This window comes from Plecotus auritus, assembly GCF_963455305.1.
Source record: "Plecotus auritus genome assembly, chromosome: 6".
NCBI lineage: Eukaryota > Metazoa > Chordata > Mammalia > Chiroptera > Vespertilionidae > Plecotus > Plecotus auritus.
The window spans coordinates 144846967-144873576 of NC_137773.1; the positions used below are offsets into that span (position 1 = coordinate 144846967).

The 26610-nt window shown below is 37.9% G+C and overlaps 1 protein-coding gene across 3 annotated transcripts in view; it reads right to left on the reverse strand.

Annotated features, from left to right (window-relative positions):
• RASA2 (RAS p21 protein activator 2) overlaps positions 1–26610 on the reverse strand; it is a 123138-nt gene that overhangs the window by 69868 nt on the left and 26660 nt on the right. For all 3 annotated transcript variants that reach the window (XM_080676320.1, XM_080676319.1, XM_080676318.1), the window contains exons 3-4: positions 21372–21475; positions 7728–7822 (exon numbers count right to left, since the gene is read on the reverse strand). In XM_080676320.1, coding sequence (XP_080532446.1) covers positions 7728–7822; positions 21372–21475 — 199 coding nt within the window. The remainder of the gene's footprint in view (positions 1–7727; positions 7823–21371; positions 21476–26610) is intronic.

Genomic DNA, 26610 nt, shown 5'->3' on the forward strand with positions numbered 1-26610 from the left:
ATGGACAAAAAATATCCTCTGGTGAGAATTAACCAAACCCTCCTCTCCCCCTCCCCAAACACACACACGAAAATCAGAAGCTGCTGGTGGGGTATCTGAAGAAGCTTGTTGAATGGGACTTCCTAACTTTCCAGTGGCCAGAGATGCCAAGCTTAATCAAAGCATTCCACAGCCTCATGGTGCTGGGCAGATAAAAATTGGAGATAGTGCTCTGGCTGGTTTAGCTCACTGGATAGAGCGTTGGCCTGCAGACTGAAGGGTTCCAGGTTCGATTCCAGTTAGGGGCATATGCCTAGGTTGTGGGATCAGTCCCCGGTGTGGGGCATGCAGAAGGCAGCCGATCGATGGTTCTCTCTCATTATTGATGTTTCTCGCTCTCCCTCTTCCTTCCTCTCTGAAATCAATAAAAATTATTTTTAAAAAATTGGAGATAGTAAACACCTAAGCTTTCTATTAGAATCTCTGAGGGACTATGCCTGAGGATTAAGAATGAACATAGACCAGCCCTTATAGACTGAAACCTAGCATAGAATCAGCCAAAGCCCTAACTGGATTAAGATAAACTACCTCTAATCTACCCACATGCCAAAAGCAAAAGTAAATCTTTAGAGAAAGAAAAAAAACCCCAGAGCTTCAAATTATCTCTAAAGTATTTCATATTTCAATGTCTAGCATTCCATCAAAAATTACTGAGCATGCCAGAATACAAGACAAACACCAAAAACAAAAACAAAAAACTGACAAAAGGGAGATTTACAGAAGATGCAGATGTTGGAGTAACTGACAGAGGTTAAAATAGCTGTTTAATTTATAATAATCCAATGTCACCAAAAAAAATTCAATTTTAAAAAATGACAGGAAGAAAATGTTTAAGATTTATAAAAAAAAGATCTAGCAAATAAGTGGAAACTATTAAATGCATCAAATGAAAAATTTAGAATTAAGCAATAAAATAATCAAAATGAGAATGTATTTAACAGCAAATTATCCACAGCTAAAAAAAGGATTAGTAAAATAGGAGACAGATTAGTCAGTAGTCATCCACAAATGAAGCAGAGAGAGAGAGAGAGAGATAGAGAGCGCAAATGGTCTATTATTCATGTAATTGTAGTCCCAGAAGAGAGGAGAAAGAATAGGAAAGAAAAAAAACCAAACGGATGAAGAGATAATTGCCTGGAATTTTCCAAAACTGAAGAATGACATTAAGGCAAAGATTCAAGTGCCCCCAGGAACACCCAAGTAAGATAAATATAAAGAAAACCACAAGTAGACAGAGCACAGTAAAAACTGATGAAACCGTAAGATAAAGAGAAAATCTTAAAAGCAACTAGAAAAACAGAGCCATTGCCTACAAAGAGGAAACTATAAGACTGACAAGGATTATGTTTGATCAGAAACATGCAATGTGATTTGCTCCACAACTACCTTTTTTATCCAATATTTAAGGGAGATTCAAGAACACAATAATATACCTTTTATATATGTCAGAAGACACTGGAATGATCAGATATCTGGCACTATATTCTCTATTTTTAATTAAAAATTGGAAGGTATTATTCTTTATTCCATAGCATTGAGTGTATTAGGTTGATATATGCAACTGTATCACTTTTATCTGTATTAGCATATTTAGGAACTTGTTTTATTCTGGTACTGTCTGAAAGTTTAATATTTTATATGCTAACTTTATTTCAATTAGTTTTACAAAAATTTCACACAGAAAAATCTGTTATGTTAATTTTATATTGTTATTTTTGGTACACTATAGAAGATATGTGAATTTCTGCATACCGTTTGGGAAACTCAGATGAATATAGATATTTGAGCAAAATATAATGCATGCTCTTAAAATCTCGAGTCTTAACACTAGTTTTTATAACAAAATATTAAATTTTAACAATATTCTACATAAAAGAACTCAGTATATTTCAACTGGTAAAGTTTTTTTAACATATGAGGGGAAAATATCTCAACTTCTAGAATTCTGACAGATGTTTTCATATACAGTAATTAAATCTGTAAACCATTTTGGATACAACTACCTGTCAGATGCAAAATAAAGGTTTTATTTACTACCTCTTATTTATGTATGGATAGATTTATTTTTCTTCTTAAGGAAGTATTTATTATGATCTAGAAGGTTAATTCCTTTGCTATTTCATGTTTACAAATTTAAATTTCTTAGTTTTTAAATTAATTAATCCTTACCCAAGAATATGTTTTAATTATTATTATTATTTTGTTTTGTTCTGTTTTGTTAATCCTCACCTGAAGATTCATTTTCCATTACTTTTTCAGAATGAGTGGAAGGAAGGGATGGACAAAGGGAGAGAGAAACATCCACGTGAGAGACACATCAGTTGGTTGCCTCCCCCACACACCCTGACCAGGGGCAGGGAACAAACCCATAACCCAGGTATGTGCCCTTGACTGGGAATCGAACTTGAGACGCTTTGTTGCCCAGGCCAACGCTCTAACCACTGAACACAATGGCCAGGGCAATATGCTTTTATTGATTTTAGAGAGGAAGGAAGACAGGGGGAGAGAGAGAAACATCGATTGGCTACTTTCTGTACGCTTCCAGACTGAGGATCGAACCCGCAACCTAGATATGTGCCCTGGCTGGGAATGGAAGCCAGAACAGTTTAGTACATGGGACAACACTCCAATCAACTGAGCCATCTGGCCAGGGCTAAATTTTTTTAGATCAACCTGCAACATTCAATTTGTCTTACTGGGCATATAAAAAAATCCCAATTTATTTTATTAGTTATAATCAATGCATTTCTTTTTTAAATGCTTGTTTAAAGAGGGAGGACAGAAGCCAAAAGAAAAACTACAAAAACAATAACTTATGGCATGACCCAGAAATTCAAGATCAGCTTGTTGGTAAAGACTTATTAACTAAGCAATTACATCAAAAGGATGTGAATGACAGTATATCTGGATTTACTGCTTGTACAAGTTGTGTGAGACAACCACCCTTAATTAATGAGAGTACCAACTTCTACATAAGAGAGAGTTGCTTTAATCAGTCTTATGTAAAGGCATGCTCTTTATCATAGCACCTAAGAAATAAAGAAAGAAAAAAATAATTAGTTTGTTATGAGTTCCAGGACCAAATAGCTAACAGCATGGCTGTAGATCACTGAAGTCAAAAGAGGATTTATAGGAAGAGGCACCAACTCAATGCAATTTAACTTCACCTATGCAGCAAAGAAAAAAATATATATGTGTGTGTGTGTGTGTGTGTGTGTGTGTGTGTGTGTGTGTGTGTGTGTGTGTCTAAGCGAACGGCCGACTGGCTGACTGGTAGCTATGATGCGCACTGACCACTAGGGGACAGATGCTCAACACAGAAGCTGCCAAGCTGCAGTGACTTGGCAGCTGCAGTTCTCGGGTGACGCACCAGGAACCAGAGAGGAGGAAGCCTGATCTCTGGGTGCATCACTCGAGAACTGCCCTCTTGCAATCCGGGACCCCTCAGGGGATGTCGCAGAGCCATTTCAGCCCGATCCCCACAGGCCAGGCTAAGGGACCCCACCGGTGCACAAATCCGTGCATTGGGCCTCTAGTGGACAAATAATTCCAAGAGAAGTAGGAGGATGACAGGAAACTAAAGAAGAGAATGCTTCAAAAAGGAGAGAGTGGCCAAAAATATCAAAAAGCTGCTGAAAAGTCATGTACGAGAAGGACCAAGTCCATTAGACTCAGTGACACAATGTCATGGGCAATACTAGTGAGAGCTGTTGTGCTCTGTCTCTGACCTACTGTGGGGTCTGAAGGCAGATTAGAGTGATTTTAGAGTTAAAATAATTAACATTATTAAAAGCAATAACAAAGCATCTGGGAAACAAGTCCATGTAAGAGGTTAGAGTTCTTAGCAATTTTTCAACTGTTTTGGTATAAAACCCATCTTACTACTACTGGGATCTTTTCATTTCAGGGCTAAATTACATTTTCTCTTATTACTGAAACTGAAGGGAATCCTGGGGAATTCTATATACTGAAGTTCTCATTTCACAGATGAAGATCATCAGACAACTAATTGTAGGTTAGCAACTATTTTGGGTACAAATGACTATTAGTGGTAGAACTAGGAAATCAAACATCTTAACCTCTGAAGTAGAGATGCCAATCACTTCCTCTACCCAAAACCCTTTCTTGGGGAACATGCCTACCCAAAGCCCCAAACAGACTTTCCTATAGTAACTTTACCTATAGTCATATCAAATCAGACTGCAGTGGGTATCTGACCCAAGTTTGGCCAGATTCTCTCTCTAAATTGTGGCAGAGAAATGAGTCAGATCTTAGAGAGTGAGGGGGCTTTATGGTCATGCAGACTCAAAGGTGGTTGTGGCCTTCTTTTTTTTTTTTTTTTTTTTTAATAAAGCTGTTAACAAGAAATTAAGAATGTATTTATGAAGAGAAGCCTAGGGAGAGACATGTAGTCTCATTAGACATACAAAAAGAATATAGCCTTGGCCAAGTAACTCAGTTGGTTAAAGTGTCATTCGATATGTCAAGGCTGCGGGCTCAAACCCGGTTCAGGGCACATATAAGATTCAACCAATAAATACATAAATAAGTGGAACAACAAATCAATGTTTCTCTCTCTCTCTCTCCCTTCCTCTCTCTCTAAAGTCAATCAATAAATAAAAATTTTGAAAGAATACAACAGAATCTCATCACATAGTTTTTCCTTTCCCTTTCATTTTGCAAGTGAGTAGTTAATAAAATGAGAGAAAAAAAATTAACTACTCACTTTACAAAATGAAAAGGAAAAGAAAACAAACACTATTTAAACAGTGAGCACTTACACTCAATGAGCACAGTCAGCATAAGAGTAGGGAGCAATGAATCAGTGAGAATCAGTTCCCATGTGCCTCCTGCAATATCTGCTGCTCACTGAGGGGAAGTTTACAGATACAATATGTATTTTACCTATACCATGGCGCCAAATGCAAGCCAGTTGTCTTATGTAGTGGTCAACCAAAAACAAACCAACTATCCAATATTTTATGAGAAATTAAAGTATTTAAAAAATGACTATTTGAACTGTATCTAGTCTATTATTTTAAGAACCTAACCTCCACTTAAGATACAGCTCCTCTGTAAATGCCTAACAATTTTGTAGCTCTTACTGGCCAAACTGAAGTTCCTGTAATTATACTCTAAGAAGTTCCCTACGAACTTTCTAATGTCCCTTTCTTTTTCTTTGATCTTTTTGAGTAGGCTTGTGTTCCTTATACTCAGATGTTCCCTAAGGGATCCTCCTACTGTTTACAGAACAGTAAAAGGCAGTAAAGCACTGTGGTTAGAGTTTTAGAATCACACAAGATCTCCATTGTAATCATGGCTCCATCACTTAATAGTGCTGAGACTTTGGAGACATCATTCTACCTTTAAGAATCCATTTCTTTATTTGTAAAATGGAGGTAATGCTACCTATACCTCATAATCCCATTCTGAAGATAAAATGAGATAATGTAAATTAAGTACTTGGTTGGTATAAACTGACATAATTACCAATAATAATTATTAGATGGAATTCTTGCTGAATTCAATCTATCTTATCACTTTTTCCTATGGCTCCATCAATAGTTCTCATTTCCATACTTTTATAAAATTTATGCAAATTAACAAATTTACTAACAAGTAGGGTCTGTATGAATCACAGACTGCTTTTCTATGTTTTCTAGACTCTCAAAGTTAATTAACTATTCCTAGATCAGTTTTGGGGCCAAATAACAATATTCCCAATGGTGCCATATTAACTTTAAAAGTGTTATACATTCTTCCCACCCCCTAAAGTCTTCTTTTTTCCAAATTTATTTTAAATAGTGAGCTCCTACTAAGTAAGTTTCATTTAAGAATAAAGAGCTGTAAAGACTATAACTCATGTTCATGAAAATAACTCAGAGCAAATAAAAATTGCTGACATTTCTACTTTTTGAGAGCTAGAGCTCTTAAATCTTTAGCAAATTTACATTAGTCATAAAAATGGATTTTTAAAAACTGCATCTTAAAATAACTCAAAGTTCATTTTAGATCAAATTCTCAAAGCCTATTATCTTGCTTTTTGTTAAAACTATTTTTAAAAACTGGTACTTTAATTTAAAACTTTCATATCTGCCTTTTCATAGAGGTGTATATAGGGAAATGGCCACTGGATCAACTGCTGGTAAACAGATACTTTATATTTGGATAGTATGTAATAGCTTTCAAAATATTCTTAAAGGTATTTCACTTAATTCTTACATCAGATGAGTCAACATGTTAGCTTTTATTTCCATTTTATAAAAATAAAATTCAAGGTCAGTAAAGTAACCACATATGACAATTAGGACCTAAATTTTCTGACTTCTAGTTTAAAAACCTTTCCACTTCATCACTTTACCTCTCACTTGGATCATTTACCATACTGTATAACTGGGATCTGAATAACAGTTATTGTCAAGAGCAAAAAAAAGAACATTAAAGTGGGGTACAGTGGATAAAACAGGAAAAGTTTTAATTACATTTTGTACTTGAGAAGGGGTTTTAGTATACCAATACTTAATTTTTTGAGAATTTAACCAAAGAGAATGCTTGAGAGGTTATGAGGAAATAGAGACACAGACACTTTATTTGCAAGTGTCTGTGGATGTGTGCGCAGCACTTTTTTCTTGTCTTAAACTTCTGTTTGAGTCATAGTAGCAAATAATAGCTTCTTCTTGAGAGGAAGAATTCTGCTTGCAATTATGCCTTCGGGAAATGGTTTCACAATCCTTACCATATTTTACAAATAAGTAAGGTTATAAAAAAAGGATTCCTTTTAGCTAGAAATAACAATTTCTAAGAGAAACTCAGATTTTTCAGAACCAAATAGAAAGTTAAGATACTTGGCCTACCCTGGCCAGAATGGTTCAGTTGGTTGGAGCGCTATCCCATACACTGAAAGGTTGAGGGTTCGATCCCCGGTTGGGGTGTGTACAGGAGACAACTGATCGATGTTTCTCTCTCACATTGATGTTTCTCTCTCTCGCTCCCTCTCCCTTTCTCTCTCTCTCAAATCAATAGAAACATATCCTTGTGTGAGGATTTTTTTTAAAAAAGAAAAGATACATGGCTAAATATCCATCTTTACTCACATATAGAATCTGTAAGACCTATTATTTTGGAAAGAGGAAAGAAGAGCTTTAAAAAGAGTAATGATGCCATTTCAAATTAAAAAATAAAAGGTGAAAAATAGGAAGGATGGGTGTGAGAATAAAGGTACTGTATGGTGAGCTCAAGAATCATTTGAATTAATAGCATTTTCCTAAGCCTAGTTAACTAGAGAATAAAGTAAAGCATCCAGGTCAGAACAGATGAAATCAGACATCTAGGGATTCTCCTCAAAGTCAGAGTCAATAAAACATGTTCTTCCTTTAAAACTTTTCCCCATCTGAAAAAGCTTTAATAATTTGTTACTGTGACTGAAACAAAAGAACTAAGGAAGGGGGAAAATGTCCCCCTAATATAACCTTCCCAAACTCATATATGCACATGCATATGTATTATTCTTGAATTCATGTGGTAAAAAGTTTCCTTCTAACTATATATTACCCAAAGGTCTATAATATTTGGTGCCAGAATTTAAAATAAGGTATAATAAGCTCTATGCATATGAACTAGTATAATTTGTTTTTCATTCATTTTCTTTGTGTGATAATCTCTTATACCACTTAAGTCTTAATATTTACCTGAACCTCTGAATTGGAGTCAATAGGCTGCAGTGAAAACCAAGTTTCTTTACCACTGTGGTTACACAAGTCTTCTTTTTTGATGGCTACTTTTCCTACAAGAAATAAGTAAAACAAGGAGGAAACATTTTGTGTAATTCTTAGCACTGTTTTATATAATATTTTTCAGGAAAAAAATTAAAATAATTCATACCTATTAATATTAAAAATACATTTTTATAAAGTATTTTTCTATATTTTAAAGATTGAAAAGTGCTAATTTTTCCTTGCCCCTTGGCAGGCCCTTCTCTGGGTCATTTTGAATATGGGGATTAGAATAAACTCAATTGTATTTACTAGTACATGCAATTGCATTCTTTAGTACTTATTACACTCATGTTTTCACCCAAAATACAATCATTGCAAAAAGTGATATACAATGATAGTACAAACTAATCCTTCCAATTCTTTAATGCTATGAATAAACCATGTTTTATATTTACATTTAATAAGAGTTTATAAGCCCAAACTAAGGGAAAAAGAAAAACAACATGCATCACTGACAATATTGAAAATTAACTTGAAAATTATGGGAGATTAAAGTCATGATATTAAAAATTTGCTTTTAGAAAAAGAGAAACCAAGATGGCAGCATAGGTAAACACCTAAACTGCTGTCTCGCACAACAATTTCAAAACTACAACTAAAAGACGAAATGGACATCATCCAGAACCACAGGAAGGCTGGCTGAGTGGAAATTCTACAACTAGAAGGGAAGAGAAAAGCACACTGAGACTCAGAGGAGCTGCAGGAGGCAGAGGTACTGAGACATGCGCGCGGAGAGGAGTGGCAACTGAGTGCGCAGCTGGTTTTCTCAAAGGGGAGGTAGATAAAAGCTCCTGATTGCAATAAACTCCAGTTCTGGGCGAGCCTCTGGGGACCCAGACTCATACAGGGTGAAACTGAACTGTCAGGAAAGAGAAAAGCACACTGAGACTCAGAGGAACTGCAGAAGGCAGAGGTACCGAGGCGCACGTGCGGAGAGGGTGGGCAACTGAGTACGTGGCTGGCTTTCTCAAGCGGGAGGGAGACAAAAGTTCCAACTGCACTGAACTCCAGTTCCAGGCGAGACTATGGGGACCCAGACTCATTCGGGGAGAAAGTAGAATGTCTGGCAGCGGGTGGAACTTAAGGGCGGCTTTCTCTCAGAGGTGCTTGCAGCGATTACCATGGGACACTGAGACATAGGGGCCTATTAGGGCAGGGCTGAAGGGAAACCAAGGCTGTCTGCTCTGCCCTGAGACTCCGCCCCATCCAAGCTGAGCACAGAGGCTTTTGCAAGTTTTGTCTCATAAGGGTGTCTCCAACACAGAAGTTCTCCCAGCGTATACACAGCTGATCCTCACAGCCACTTGGCCTGGAGGTCAATTCCTCCCAGTGATACCAACAACAATCAAGGCTTAACTACAACAAGACTGTGCACACAGCCCACAAAGGGGTTCACCAAGTGTGTCCACCTCAGGTAACTGGGGAGGCTGAGCCACTGGGCCCTATAGGACACCTAGCACACAAAGCCACTCTATCAACTCAGGGAAGCAGCCAAAATGTGGAGACAAAGAAACATCACAAATGAAAGAAATGGAGGAAAGCAAACAACTGGATATAGAGTTCAAAACCATGGTTATAAGGTTTTTCAAGAATTTTCTAGAAAAGGCTGATAAATTTAGCAAGACCCTCGAGGATATGAAAAAGGAACAACTAGAAATTAAGCATACACTGACTGAAATAAAAAATATTATACAGAGATCTAACATCAGACTAGAGGATCGCAAGAATCAAGTCAAAGATTTGAAATACAAAGAAGCAAAAAACACTCAACCGGAAAAAAGAAAAAAGAAAAAAGAATCCAAAAATATGAAGGTAGTGTAAGGAGCCTCTGGGACAACTTCAAGTGAACCAACATCCGAATTAGGGGGTGCCAGAGGAAATGAGAGAGCAAGATACTGAAAACCTATTTGAAGAAATAATGACCGAAAACTTCCCCCACCTGGTGAAAGAAATAGACTTACAAGTCCAGGAAGCGCACAGAACACCAAACAAAAGGAATCCAAAGAGGACCACACCAAGACACATCATAATTAAAATGCCAAAAGCAAAAGACAAAGAAAGAATATTAAAAGCAGCAAGAGAAAAACAGTTTGTTGCCTACAAGGGAGTACCCATACGACTGTCAGCTGATTTCTCAACAGAAACTATGCAGGCCAGATGGGAGTGGCAAGAAATATTCAAAGTGATGAATAGCAAGAACCTACAACCAAGATTACTCTACCCAGCAAAGCTATCATTCAGAATTGAAGGGCAGATAAAGAGCTTCACAGATAAGAAAAAGCTAAAGGAGTTCATCACCGCCAAACCAGTATTATATGAAATGCTGAAAGGTATTCTTTAACAAGAGGAAGAAGAAGAAAAAGGTAAAGATAAAAATTATGAACAACAAATACATATCTATCAACAAGTGAATCTAAAAATCAAGTGAATAAAAAAATCTGATGAACAGAATAAACTGGTGAATATAATAATAGAATCAGGGGCATAGAAAGGGAGTGGACTGACAATTCTCGGGGGGAAAGGGGTGTGGGGGGTGCGGGAAGAGACTGGACAAAAATCGTACACCTATGGATGAGGACAGTGAGGGGGGGGGTAAGGGCAGAGGGTGGGGTGGGAATCGGGTGGAGGGGAGCTATGGGGGGGAAAAAGAGGAACAACTGTAATAATCTGAACAATGAAGATTTATTAAATTAAAAAAAATTGCTTTTATCAAAATATTGCTAACACTGCTTATGCTGCTTAAATGCATAAAAAAAAAATCAAGGCAGCTCCTTAAAGAGTTTCTACCTCTCAGAGAAAGATACAGTACAATGAATAAAGTATTATGAAGAGGAAGAAACAGAAATGTTCTTATTATTATAATGAAGTATTTGCCATGTTGGTGCAAAGCATTTCCTTCCTCAATTCAATTTTTATGAAGCAGACATGTTTTGCATATTACTGACAACTTATTCGAAGATTCTACACAAAACTTCAACAAAGTATATGCACTAAAAGTCAAAAACAGTTCACTTTCTCTTATATACTAAATATATATACTAAATATATATATATATACTGTTAATATACTAAAAACCAATGAATTATGGTATGTGAATTACACCTCAATAAAGATGTTATTAAAAAATTTAACAGTATTGAAAACTTTGATAAGCTTAGCTTCCTAGTCATGACTGGAACTCAAACCACAAAGACTACCTGTATATGTATGTATAATTTTAGAAAAATATTAAAATACACAGCCACATATACTTCCACGAGAGTGGCAACCGTATTATTATACAACCCAAAAGAGAGCTATTGAAAATTCGGTAGCTATATTTATTAACACTTTAAAAATTTAAAAATTAATAAATTAGCCCTCACAACAAGTATAAATCTTTCCAACTTTCTTTTAAATATGTTGGATGAAATCTAATGTGAAGGCCAAAATCTTCATGTAAATATATAGCATTTATAACTCATTCAAATCTTGTAGGAATTGATACTAGGAAAATAATATATTTCAGCCTTTTGGGGGGGTTGTATTTAAGATACAAATTAATGGGAAAAAAGAAAATTCTTCCAGTACTAAATATACAGATTACAAGCCAGGTATAGAATTCAAGCACTAACTGGAACACCCAAATATTCTTCATGCTGCTGAAGAAGTTTAGGTTAAGAGCCAAATCATATAAATCTCTTGATATGTTTTACCTATAGATTCTATCAAATTCCTGGTAAATCAATATAATACCAAGAATGGCTTAGGATGCAGAATTATGACAAAGTATTCAATATTGTTTCATCACATATGACTAAAATGATCACAGTTCTATCAAGTGGATCACTTACCATTGTTCACACCAGATATAAACATTTAAACATTAAGGCAATATATAACAGCTGAATACATATATATGTAAATATACACACATATACAGACATAGATCTTATATGTCCTAGAGCTGAAGTTCATATATTTTGAGGACCACTCACCTCCATCTTTAAGAATCTTAGTAACTATGAATATTTTGTGTCCTCTCCCCAGAAAAATGCACAGATATTATCTAGCATAGAATTTTAAGAGGGTTTGCCCACCATCCAGAAACTCGCTGGTCCAGTCCTGGTTAAGATCCCTATTCTTGCCCTGGCCAGTGTGGATCAGTTGGTTGAGTGTTGTCCTGTGCTCTGAAAGGTCACGGGTTCGATTCCAGGTTGTGGGTTTAATCCCCAGTCAGGGTATGTGCAGCAGGCAACTGATTGATGTTTCTCTCTCACATGGATATTTCTCTCTCTCCCTTCCTCTCTCTAAAATAAATAAAAATATTTTTAAAAATTCCTATTCTACGCCCTAACTGGTTTGGCTCAGTGGCTAGAGCGTCGGCCTGCAGACTGAAGGGTCCTGGGTTCGATTCTGGTCAAGGGCATGTACCTTGGTTGCAGGCATATCCCCATTGGGGGGTGTGCAGGAGGCAGCTGATCGATGTTTCTTTCTCATCGATATTTCTAACTCTCTATCCCTCTCCTTTCCTCTCTGTAAAAAAAACAATAAAATATATATATTTAAAAAAAAGAAAAAAATTCCTATTCTATAGTTTCCAGGATTTTTAATTTCATAGATAATTTATGAATATGTATGTAGGTGTACCATGTGTACATATGTAATATATGCAAACATCACTAAAGCAAGCCCCAAACTTAAAAAGAGGGTTTTTAAAAATGATTATTTAGAAATTTACTGGTTTGATTCATTTATACATTCAACAAATAATCACAGTGGCACTGTGTTTTAAATGGTGATTTGATTTCCAGACTCTCCTAACCAAAGTCTTAGTGTAATTCTTAGCACTGTTATAGTTAATTCTTTTAATACTATCCAAATATAATACTGTTAAATTATTAACCAATTATTACTAACCAATGTATAATTACTAACCAATAATGCATATAAAAACTATAGTAGGAATCTACCTGTTCTATTTATGACTCACAATTCCAGATCACTGGAAATACATCTTTACTTACAGGTGCCTTCCCAAAAGAGAATCTTCTTAGTTCACAAGTAAAAAAAAAAAAAAAAAAAAAAAAAAATCCCAGAAGCAAGTGTCCTCTTTCTCCTATTTAATATCTTAGGTATCCAAGTTACTCACTGTCATGAAAGAGTTGAATGGTTCTTGTGTTCTGAGAGAGAAACCCTTCTCTAACTAGCTGCATAAATAAGCCATTCAAAAATTGAGAAAAAACCTGCAATTTTATTGCCAGCTTTTTTTTTTTTTAATTTATTTTATTGAGTTTTTACAGAGAGGAAGGGAGAGGGACAGAGAGCCAGAAACATCGATGAGAGAGAAACATCGATCCGCTGCCTTCTGCACACCTCCCACTGGGGATGTGCCCGAAACCAAGGTACATGCCCTTGATCGGAATCGAACCTGGGACCCTTCATTCCGCAGGCCGACGCTCTATCCACTGAGCCAAACTCGTTAGGGCACCAGCTCTTATTCTATGTATTAAATTCCTTTCTAAAGAGATGTCAGTTTCTGAAATGCAAAGATTTAGTTGCACAACACTAGCAGTGACAAGTACATGATCACAAGTACATGACAGAGGGAAATAAAGGAAATACCTAAAGTCATTAGGTATTAGGATATATGAATATATTCAGCACTTTCTTAGGCAATATAACAAGAAAAAGTCATTAGTTCTAGGGAATCAAACAGGGTACAGAGAGGAAAGGGAAGGGAGGAGGAAGAGAAAGAGAGAGAGAGATGGAGAGAGGGCGGGAATGTGGAAGAGGGAGAGATATGGGAAGGAGAAGTTGAAATACAAATAAGGCCCAAAAACCCCTCATCTTTCTTACTTGTTGTTTGGAGCTACCCTTAAACTGGTTAGATGGCAAGTAGTGATTGTAAAAGATAGCCTGATACAGTTGAAAGAGCACTGAGAAAAAAGCCAGCATTTACTGAACATTGACCAGACAGTAGATATTCTTTCCTATTTTCTGGTTATTCTTCTTAACAATCCTGTGCAGGGGGGTCCTCAAACTACGGCCCGGGGGCCACATGCGGCCTGCCGAGGACATTTATCCGGCCCGCCGGGTGCCGCTGCCTGTCCTGCTTAGCAGCTGACTCGTCCCGGGCCCGCAGTGCGCATAGGAATTTGTTCATAGTTTTTTTTTAAACTATAGTCCGGCCCTCCAACAGTCTAAGGGACAGTAAACTGGCCCCCTGTTTAAAAAGTTTGAGGACCCCTGGTGTAGAGGGTATAATCATCATCTTACAGATGAGGAAAGCTTAATGATATTAAAAAACTTGCCTTCTAACAAGTGCTAAGCCGGATTTCAAAACCAAGGTACCCCTGTCCATGTTTCTTCCAACACAGACATTCATTCAGTAGCATAGTGTTAGTTCTGTTACTTGTTAGCTATGCGCTCTTGAGTTATTTATTTAAATGTTACCCCTCATATACCTCCTCTGTATTAGAAACAACTTTTAGCTCTAATGATGTTAAAAACCTGTTCTGTGTCTCTAATGGTCCCAAAGATTGTTTTAGTTTACTGTTCACTGTTTTAAACAAAGTTAACTCGTTACTTCACTGGCCATGAAATCACCAACCTCAAAAATAGTAATAATGATCACCCAGGAGCAACTACCCAACAAATTATTTATAGGTAATAATGCATTTCCTCACTGTCCTAACAAATTCATAGACAGAAAGAGCTTAGACCACACAACCCGACACACACCCACACATACACCCACACACTAGATACTGTATTAGTTCCTTAAAATAAGACAAGGAGAGGAAACACAAAAAGAAATGAAGAGCCCTGACCGGTTTGGCTCAGTGGATAGAGCGTCGGCCTGCGGACTGAAGGGTCCCAGGTTCGATTCTGGTCAAGGGCATGTACCTTGGTTGTGGGCACATCCCCAGTAGGGGATGTGCAGGAGGCAGCTGCTCAGTGTTTCTCTCTCCTCGATGTTTCTGACTCTCTATCCCTCTCCCTTCCTCTCTGTGAAAAATCAATAAAATATATTTAAAAAAAAAAAAAAAAGAAATGAAGAAACTGGGGGCAAAGAAACCATTTTTTTTTGGTCTCTAAGTAAAAAAAATAAAAAAAATAAAAATATTCTTAGCTTTCCAGCACCACTTCTCTGCAGCACTTTCTTGCTGTCTGTAAATACTGTGTTATATTTGGGCCCCATTTTTAGACAAAGCATATTTTTAGAAATTTCATCCTGATACAGATCACCAACTGGCAAAATCTCGACAGTCCCATTCTTATTTGGATACCAAGAGAAATGGCTAAAGTCCTATCTAATAAAGAGGGAATATGCAGCCAAAACCGGTTTGGCTCAGTGGATAGAGCGTCAGCCTGCGGACTGAAAGGTCCCAGGTTCGATTCCGGTCAAGGGCATGTAACTTGGTTGCGGGCACATCCCCAGTAGGAGGTGTGCAAGAGGCAGCTGATTGATGTTTCTCTCTCATCGATGTTTCTGACTATCTATCCCTCTTCCTTCCTCTCTGTAAAAAATCAATAAAATATATTTAAAAAAAAAAAAGAGGGAATATGCAAATTGACCATCACACCATCACAAAGATGGCAGCACCCATAGCCACAGGATGGCGGTGCCCAGTCCCCTCAGCCCCACTGGAGTCCCCCAGTACTTTCAGCCTCAGCGGGTGGAGGGGGGGCAGGCACGCGGTACGCCCAGACCTGCCCTCAGCCCCCCAGCCGCCCAGGGCCGCCTGAGGCTCAGGTAACCAGGGCTGGCCGAGGCTTGCGCTGCTGGCAGTGGCAGCAGCAGAGGTGTGATCGCCGGGTCACCTCCCACCCCTGAGGGCTCCCGGACTGTGAGAAGGGGCAGGCTGGGCTGAGGGACGCCCCCCTCCAGTGCATGAATTTTCATGCACCGGGCCTCTAGTAGTAGATAAAAATAATGACAAGTGTGACTGCCTATACAAGATGAAATAGGACCAGAAGACTGAATAAATTCTGGCAGATAGTCAATAGCAGCAATTCATTCAATGGCAATATAACAATGCCTCAGTGTATAGGGTTTAGGTGGGTACACTTTGGTCTCCATGGTAGACTTGTATGTTAATGGTCCTCCTTGGTTTATGCCATTGTGTAGTCCTCTCCAGCACAAACTCTGGGTTTGACCATGTCACTTGCTTTTGCCAAAGGGACATCAACAAATGTGATACAAACAGAGGCTTATTAAGTACCTGTGCTTTTGGGCTTATTACCCTCTTGGAACCCACACGATGTGGAGAGGAAGGCCCAGATAATAGCCAGTACTAGCCTTGAGACATATGAGTCAAATGGTTCAGCCCAGTCAATCTGCACATTATGACCCCCGGTTAGACCAGCAGAAGAATCACCCAGTTCGGCTCCACCCTAGTTGACAAACTACAAGATCATAAGCAAATACATGGTTGCTGTATCAAACCACTAAGTATTGGAGTGGGTTATTACTTAGCAATAGATAACTGATACAGTACCTATGCAAACAGACACCAAAGTGTAATCTTAGGCAAATTTTAAACAGTAGGTTTAACTTAAGAGCTAAATGCCAGCAGAAATTACAATTTAAAGAGCTGGAAAAGAACTATCTTAATCTCAGCCTTATTTTATGAACAAGGCCTAAGAAGCTAAAGTGGCTTAAGGTCATACAACTAATTAGTTGATAGTCATGCCTGGAATTCACATCTCCAATATCCTAGTAAAATTCTCTTATCAAATATCATCCCAAATCCAGGGGAAAGAAAAAAAGTCACCAGTCTACTAAGATAACTGCAGTTTACTTGTTTAAGCCTAGAATCCTCTGAAAATGAAAATAACTCAAAAATTCACATTAGGAAGTAAAATATGTTTTAATTTAAATGTTATTAGGATCTTCATTGGAACTGGAAATACATTCTTGCTTTCTTTCTTTTTAAATTTATCTATTTTGTTCATCATTTTATTTTATTAGATTCCACATATAAGTGAGATCATGTGATACTTGTCTTTCTCTGGCTGACTTATTTCACTTAGCATATTACTCTTCAGGTCCATCCATGCTGTTGCAAATGGTAAGAGTTCCTTCTTTTTTACAGCTGCATAATATTCTTGCATAAAGTTTTTCTTTTGTCTTTTTCTCAGTTTTTAAGAGAAGACACTATATTTCCTTTCTTTGTGTAAAATGGTTCCTAAGTCTCAAGTTTTTAATTAATCCCTAATCAATCTTTTACACTAACTGTTCCTGGCATATAAAATGCCTAATATGAAAATTTATGCCCCATATTTATAACAGTTATTACTTCTGGCAAAGGGATTAGAAGGGGGGGGGGTCAGTGGTCAAAATTAATAAGGATTAGCTCTAATACTATAATTAAATTTTTTTTTACAAAAAAGAAAAATATCCATTACTTATACAATTAAAAACAAAAAACAAGCTCTTAATTATATGTGACAGTACACATTCTCTGATCTCTAGTTCAAATTTCATTTCCAGAAAACACTATAGCACTGTTTAATCTATAATTAGACAACTCAGAGTTATAAAATAATTGAAGGAACTCAATTTCCAGTAACTCAAAATAAAAATAAAAGAAATCACCCAATTTTATGAGCTAATGACAAAAGAAAGTATGTTGAACTACAAAAATGTAAATATTTATAAAGGAAAATAGCAAGACCATTTTCCAACTTTAACAGTGTACATATGGCCCTGGCCAGGTGGCTCATCTGTTTGGAGCACTGTCCCTATACACTAAAGAATTGAGAGTTCAATTCCAGGTCAGGGCACATACATATCTAGGCTTCAGGTTCAATCCTATGTCAGGGCGCATACAGGAGGCAACTGATCAATGTTTCTCTCTCTCTCTCTCTAAAAATTGATAAACATATCCTCAGGTGAGGATTTAAAACAGTATACATATGTACTGTGTTTAATAACAATTCCTATGTGTAAAAGGGAAAAAAATCCCATTAAACATATAAATGTTATCTATTAATAAGAATAAACTTACTTGAAAAAAGTTCTCATACCAAGTTTATGGTTTTCTGATACCAACCCACAAAGAATTGATTTTTACTTAAAATAAAATTAATTTTTACTTTGAAACACACACAAAGGCAACTTTTGAAAATCATAAACTTCAACTAAAGGCCTTTTCAAGAAACACTATATGATAACTATAATGTTATGTATAAACAGACAATGAAAATTACAAATTATTTTAAGACATAGTCTCTAATAATCACCAACAGCCTCATCCTATTCCACCTCTCTCTAGTTGCTGATATTAAATCTCCTTGCTTCCACTGATATTAGTCTCTCTTATCTCTTTCTACCTTCCTAATACACCTTATCAATCTTTACTGAAGCCTCATTTTTCCTGAAACACACTCCTTATCTTCTCCTGGGGAAATTTCATTCATTCCAGCAGAGGCTTCAAGTATCACTTAATACTAATGACTCTCAAATCCACATCACCAGCTCTTTTCTCTAAGCTTCAGATCTGCATTCCAGTCAACCAAAGATGTTTCACCAAGATGTTCCCCAGGTAATACAAATTTAACTTGCTTTAAACCAAAAGCACCTCTCCCCTTCCCATCCCCACTCAAAACAGAGTGCTCCTGCCCTGGCCAGTGTGGTCAGTGGTTAGAGCAGTGGCCTACACATCAAAGAATCATGGGTTCAATTCCCTGTCAAGGGTACATACCTGTGTTGCAGGTTCAAACCCTAATCTTTGTTGGGGTGCATGAGGGAGGCAACCAAATCGATGTGTCTCACATTAATGCTTCTCTCTCTTTCTCCTCCCTCTCTTTTTCTTTTTCTCCCTTTTTCCCTCCCTTCCACTCTCTAAAAAAAAAAAAAATCAATGGAAAAAATATTCTCAGGTGAGGATTAACAAACAAAAAAACAAAAACTGAATGCTCTTACTGGGTTCCTTGTATCAGTTAACTGCAGCTACACTAACAAGACATTTTCAACTCTTTCTCTTCTCACATCCTCCTTGTCCCCTTAGTCCCTAAATTCTATTTGAAGCTACTCCCATGAAGTACATTTCCTCATTTGCATTTCCACTGCCATCACCCTATTCATCTCATTTGGTAACAGCCTTCTGGTTGGTCTCTCTGCCTCTAATCTCTCTCTACTCTAAACTATATAGTATATGTATATGTGTGTGTATATATATATGTATATATATTATATATATTTAAAACATGTGTGTATATATAGCTATATGTAATTACATATAATACTTTATGTAATCAATAGACACTGAGTTTATAGTTTGAAAGTTACTATTGTAGGAAGTTGTGAAACTACAAAAGTATATATGTATATATAGCTATACTAGTATGTAATTTTTAAAAGGTTCCTTATTCTTAAGAGGCTCAACACTACTGTCTATAGAATAAAGTCCAAATTCCTTAGCACAGCTTTTAGGGTCCATCACAACTTTACCCCAATTATTATTCCCAACTTCACCTTCTACCATCCTCCTCTTAGTAATTTATACACTCCAGCAGATACACCACAAACATGATTCAACTTTTCTCCTCTGCTTCTGTCAATCCCTACTACCTTGAAACATCTTCCTACCTAAGTAGTCTGTTAATCTTCCGCCAAACAAAATGAACTGTTCTTCCCTCTATGCCCCCAAATACTTTGTTCATACCTCTAGCACCTATCATAATATATTAGTATTAGAGTACAAGTCTGCCTCTGATAGCCTGAGTCTTATTCATCTTAACATTCCCATCCATTGTATGCCACATGTAAGTGTGTATCAATGTTTATTTAATTGAATTGAGGATGAAGCCTTAGGGGTGATCTATAATTAAGGGTTTGCTAGAGAGAAGAGATTATGCATACAGGAAAAAGAAGTCAGAAGAAAGACAACTAGGAAAACACAATGTCATTAAACTGTTTTTTTCCTTGGCAATCTAAAGAGTCAAATGTGACGGAGGCAGATGAGGATTAAAAAACTGCCTTTTGTGACAGAAAAGTATTGCTATGAATATAGCTGACAAGAGTTAACATATTTAACAAATAAAGATACATAACAATAACTAAAAGATATAACTCGAGCAAAAAAAATGGGTAAAAAATGAGCAACTAATTCATAAAAGAAAAATGGAAGACATAAAAAATTCCTCAAATTCACTAATAATCAGAAAAATACAAGTTAAAAAATTAAATATTATTTTTTTCACCTATCAAATTGTAAAATTTTTTCAATGACAACATCCAGAAGGATGAGGATATGAAATGGTTATGCCCATGCATGTCTGGGAGTAATGTAAATTAATACAACATTTCTGGGACCAATATAAAAACATATATAGAAGAAATCCTAAAAATATTCATACCCTTTGCCTCAGTATTTTCACTTCTAAAAATTTATACTAAAAAAATGGACATGCAAAATGTATGCACAAGGATGTTCACAGCAGCACCATTTAGAGCACCAAAAATCTGGAATCATAGATGTCTACCAACAAAGAAGCTATACATTTCTACACAAAAGATATTACATAACAAATATTTTTAAAACATATTTACTAACACAGGAAAAAGATCATAGCTTGATATTAAATGAAAAAGGAAAAAACTGAACTTAGGATGGAATACAGAATGGGAGGAAATATACAAATTCTTAACTATAGTTATTCCTGTGCAGAGTCATTATTAGTCACTAAGATTATGTAATAGTTTTAAAATTAAGAAAAACTATGTTGTTTTTAAGGTTACTTGATTTTCCCTAAAATGATTTTTGCAAACTTTAAGGAAAAATATAGACCATTTGTTAAAAAGAGTTCAATAGCAAAGCAGAAACAAATGGTGGTTAAGAGGATTAAGTCAAATAAAGTGTAATCATTTAAACTGTAGAAGACTTGAAGATATTTCAAATCAGAAAGGAGAGATGCTGATGATGAAATTCAGGATACTAAAAGGGGAGAGAATAATACATGTAAATTATAGACCTCTACCTGTTACTAAAATACAAAGATACTGGGTACAAAGAGCATGAATGTAACACATATGTACTCCACTGAGGCTCAGACAATTATTTAAGAAATAGAGTTACTGGTCACCAATATAAACAGACAGAAAACATATTATCATATTAGAGTGAATTAATTAGTCTATTAGAAAAACTTCAAAAACAGAAGTTCTTTGGGGGTATCAAATACTGTGATCTTTGTATAAAATATTCTTGAACCATTTAACATAATACGTACTGAACATTTATTAAATGTAAGACACTCTGTGAGCGATAGCCTCTGCTCCATAAATATCCTATTCAACTAGAGAATCTAGATATTAAACAACAAACTGATGAACAAGAGTAATGAGTACTCTGGAAAGGGACCCATCAGGTATAAGGAAATATATGACACAGTGACAAGGAGGGATCAAATTAAAAATCAGATTAACAAATGAACATGAAGACTAGAGAAAAGGATTAGAAATGCTAAGCATATATTATTCTGTTGTTTACAAAACTTTATACTTAGAGAAAGAATGAACATAAAAACCATTGCTGTGATTAAAGATAATTATGAATAGTACTTACCTATACGAAGGTCTCTTTGTAAAACATTCTTATCATAAACATAGAAAGACAAATACTGGAAAGTTCTTGGAATATCAAAGTAAAATTCTTCACTGAAAAATGGGCTAGAGAGAAAAAGGGGAAAGTTCATCATTATAAATTTAAGTGTCCTCAAATAATATTTTCAATAAAATTAAATTACACATTAAAAAAACATAAGAAAAACTTCAAAAGCTCCAAAGTAATTCTCTATGCTAAATTTCAACCAAATACTGTACAAACCAAGTTGAACTCTGAAAGGACCTCAATAGCAAGGTTGAGCTCTGAACACACAGCTTTTCAGGAGTCATGTGAACAGAAGACTCAGTAACTGCCTAGGGTCATGCTCACCTAAAGTGGACACAAATGAGAGCGGAGGACAGTGTCATCATCATCTCAGAAAGAGTAAAGCTACATTAATTACAATAATACGTAACACCTAAAATGGGTGTTATGTAACATGCTACTTCAAAATATATTTTAAAATAGAAAACAAGTTATTTTTTAATCAACTTTACTGAGGTATAAATTACATATAATAAAATTCAAAGTATAAATATTAATGATTTTTGATAAGTTTATAAACTGTGTAGCCTCCATCTCAATTAAGATATGGTAACTATATCCCCGTAGTTTCCTTATGCTCTTCTGCAGTTACCTTACCATACCTGCCACAGGCAACAAGTGATCTGATTTCTATCACTACAGTCTGGTGTAGTTTCATACAAATGAAATCAAATAGTATGTACTCTTGCATCCAGCTTCTTTCACTCAGCTAACGTCTGCAAGATTTTTTCCCATTTTCTGTGTATATCAGCAGTTCATTTGCTGAGTAATATTTCACTTATGAATACCCCACAATCCACTCTCCTTGTGATATCATTTATTTCCAGTTTGGGCTATTAAAAATTAAGCTGCTATTAATATTTTTATACAAGGCTTTTCTTGGATATATGCTTTTCAATTCTTTTGGGTAGGTAACTAAGAATGGAATTGCTGGGTTAAAAGGTAGGTGAAATTTTAATTTATAAAAAATGGTCAAACTGTTTTCCAACATGATTCCCAACCTTTTTACATTCCTACCAGAAATGTGTGCCAGCTTCTGGTTGCTCCATATCATTGTCAACTTTTGCTACTGAAAGTCTTTTTAAAATTAGCTATTCTAGTGAATGTGACATGATAAATTTATACACCTGTATTATCTCTACCCAAATCAAGATATAGAACATTTCTATCTCCCCCAAAAGTTCCCCTCCACACTGTCACAGGAACCAGTGATCTGATTTTTATATTGACACATTATGTTCAAGAATCTATAGTGACAGAAATGGTTTAAAAATAGCATTTCCCTGATAACTAATGATGCTGAATATTTTTTCATGTGCTTGTTGGCCATTTGTCTATCTTTTGGGAAAATCTTTTGGATTTTCTTTCTTTTTTAAATGGGTTGTCCTTTATTTAAAAAATAAATTCTGGATACAAGTCTTTTGTCAGAATATTTTGTCCCAGTTGGGGCTTGCAATTTCATTTTCTTGATAGTGTCTGTTGTAGAGCAAAAGGCTGAGTTTTTTTTATGAAATCCAGTTTATCAATTTTTCTTTTATGATGAGTATTTTTTGCACCCTAAGTAATTATCTTTGCCTGCCCCCAAGTTTCTAAGAGTTTCTCCTATGAAATAGTTTAGTTCTACAAGTGCATTTGAAGAATGCTATTTTGATATTTAAATTATTCTGTGAAGACAGAAATCAGTGTGTCAAGCATTCCTCTTTCTGGAGAGTGTTTGAAGATATTTTGAAAATGTCACCATTAAATGCAATTTCTTTAGGATGTCACAACTTAAAGAGAAGCTGAAATGCAAAGTAAAATGCTCTTTGAGAAGTCATTTCCAAATGTGTCCAGAAAACAGTTGACTGAGCTTTTCAGTTGTTATAATGCCTCATCAACTTTTGTCAATACTTGTTTCACATCAACTGTAACCAAACTAAACTCTTAAAAGTTGGTCTGTCAAAATAATTAGTCTTCTAGTTAGTCTCAACATAGAAATTGATATAAAAACAACTATTAGGCAAAGGCATGGCATGTTCAGGTATTTTTCTCCTTTGTATCATTTTATAAACAATTATAAAATGGAGAATTTCTATTATATATCATACATCCACACTTGAATATTATTTTTAAAACACATTCTAAAACCAAATAAGAACAACGTGAGACTTATTTACCAAGTAATCTGTGTCACTGTATCATCCCAATCTCAACAATACCTATATTTGGTTGGCCACATCTTTATTTTATAAATAAATTAATTAATCAATCAACCCATTTGAAGAAAACTTTTCAACAAGGTTCATAAGAGCAATGACTAGATCATGCATATGACTCTCCTAAGGAAATTCCTGGCGTGGAGAAGAGGAGCCCCAGGCACAAGCGGTACTGCCGGTCCTCAGCTTGTTTATATATCACCTACTTTTAAAAAGGATTTGGCCCTGGCTGGTTTGGCTCAGTGGACAGAGCTTTCAATAAACGCGATTTTTCGCTTTTAACCTGCTTGTCTTGGTCAACTTACTGGTTTCGGTCGGGTTAAGTCTTACATCTCTGATTAAACCTTACATTCCGGACAAAGCCACAGCAGCTGCAAGGGCCGAGAGGTGCAGGAGAGGCCGAGGGGTGTGGGAGAGGCGGGACGGCGGGGCCCCTTTTGCAGAGGTCACGGAGAGGCGCCCACAGCCACCACCACCCCTTTTGCAGAGGCAGCACGGAAGAGACCTTGGCTCAGGCTGGTCCAGCACTGCAGCCCCTTTCGCAGAGGCGGCGTGGGAGAGGCAGTGGCGTGTTCCAGGTCCCAGTGCTGCCTCTTCCGCAGAGGCAGCCACAGAGTCAGCGGCGCTGGCCGGTCCCGGTGCCACGCCTCCGCAGAGGCTGAATGGGTGCGACCTGCTGTGCCTCAACCTCCCACAGCCCCTTCCCCAGCCAGCCTGGCCCCAGATCGCCCCCCTTCCAGTGGGCGGGGCCAGCACCAAGAAGTGAGGGCCGTGGAGGCCGGCAGTGGCAGCAGCAGCAGGGTGATGGGGGCAGTGCCTTCCCATGACTGCCCAGTTGCCTGCCTCAGAGGGAGGCCAGACTGCGGCTTACGGGCCTAAGCCGCAGTAGGACATCCCCTGAGGGCTCCCAGACTGTGAGAGGGGGCAGGCAGGGCTGAGGGACCTCCCCCCAACCCAGTGCACGAATTTGCTGAGGGACCCCCCCAGTGCACTAATTTTCGTGCACCAGGCCTCTAGTATATATCATACCTAATAGACAAACATGTAAATTGACCGTACCTCTGCTACGCCCACAGCCAATCAGAGTGAGTATGCAAATTAACCCAACAAAGATGGAGGTTAATTTGCATACATAGGCGCCCAGCAGCCTGGGTCCCAGGAACTTTCTCAGCACCCAGGTCACTCCGAGGTAGGCCCCCGTGGGTCCTGAGCAACCTGGGAAGGGCCTGAGCCAGGCAATTGGAGGGAGCTGGGGGTCCTCTGTCTAGGCCCCAAGCCCCGGCTAGAGGCTCGGGGCCTGGGAAGGGGTGGAGCTGGGGGTCCCCTGTTCAGGCCAGAGGCTTGGGACCTGGGCAGGGGCGAAGCCCGGTGATCAGCGGAAGCTGTGGGTTCCCAGTCCAGGCCCTAAGACCGGGCCAGAGGCTTGGGCCCTGGGCAGGGGTGGAGCCCGGTGATCGGAGGGAGCTGGGGGTCCCCTGTCCAGGCCCCAAGCCCTGGCCAGAGGCTTGGGGCCTGGGCATGGGCGGAGCCAGACAATCGGGCGATCGGAGGGAGCTGGGGGGCCCCTGCCCAGGCCCCGAGGCTTTCGGCCTTGGCAGGGGTAGAGCTGGCGATGGGAGGGAGTTGGGAGGCCCCTGCCCAGGCCGGGAGGCTTTAGGCCAGTAGTTCTCAACCTTTCTAATGCCGTGACCCTTTAATACAGTTCCTCGTGTTGTGGTGACCCCCAACCATAAAATTATTTTCGTTGCTACTTCTTAACTGTAATTTTGCTACTGTTATGAATCGTAACGTAAATATCTGTGTTTTCCGATGGTCTTAGGCGACCCTGCTAGCAGTTCTCAACCTGTGGGTCGCAACCCACAAGTTGAGAACCACTGTTGTAGAGACTAAGATCATTGGAAAACACAGATATTTACATTACGATTCATTAACGGTAGCAAAATTACAGTTATGAAGTAGCAACAAAAATAATTTTATGGTTGGGGGTCACCACAACATGAGGAACTGTATTAAAGGATCACGGCATTAGAAAGGTTGAGAACCACTGCTTTAGGCCTTGGCAGGGGAGGAGCCAGAGATCAGAGGCGATTGGTGTGAGCTACAGAGGAAATACCTTTTCTGACCGCTCATTGGCTAAGCTCCCTGTTTGCCACTGGTAATATTCTTAGTAACTTGGGTATAAGAATTCAAAAAGGTGATCTAGGGTTTTTCCACCACACTCCTGGAGAAATAAAGGAAGGTCCACTGCTGGAGGGCTAAGAAATATCATATCCTGCCCTAGCCAGTTTGGCTCAGTGGATAATGTCTAGGCTTGCCGACCGCAGGGTCCGGTTCGATTCTGATCAAGGGCAGGCTCCTCCCTGGCTGGGGCCCAGGTCAGGGTTCATGCAGGAGGCAACCAATCAAAGTATTCCGCTCACTTTGATGTTTCTCTCTGTCTTTCCCTTTCTCTTCCACATTCTCTAAAAATCAATGGAAACATATCCTCAGGTGAGGATAAAAAAAAATAAAGAAATGTCATATCCTATGAAAGACACATCTTGAAAATGCCTAAAGAAAGTTGTAATTTTTTCATGGTGAAGGGACTGGAGTCCATGTTGATGAAAACACCTTTGTGGCTGCGGTGACTGGCAGTGGCTGCAGCAGCAGGGTGATGGGGCTGGTGCCTTCCCCTGATCAGCCCGGTGGCCTCAGTAGGACATCCCGAGGGCTCCCAGTATGTGAGAGGGGGCAGGTTGGGCTGAGGTACCCCCCCCCCCCCAGTGCACGAATTTTGTGCACCAGGCCCCTAGTATATAAATAAAAGGATTTGAGTGAGGTAAAGATTTAGGAGCTATAGATTCCATATGTAATTCCCACTTACCTGTCATGAAAACTCTATACACAGACTACCTATAAAAACTCTAATATCCAGAACCCACAAAAGATATAAGTGGTATCTACTGAGTTTTGACTTAACA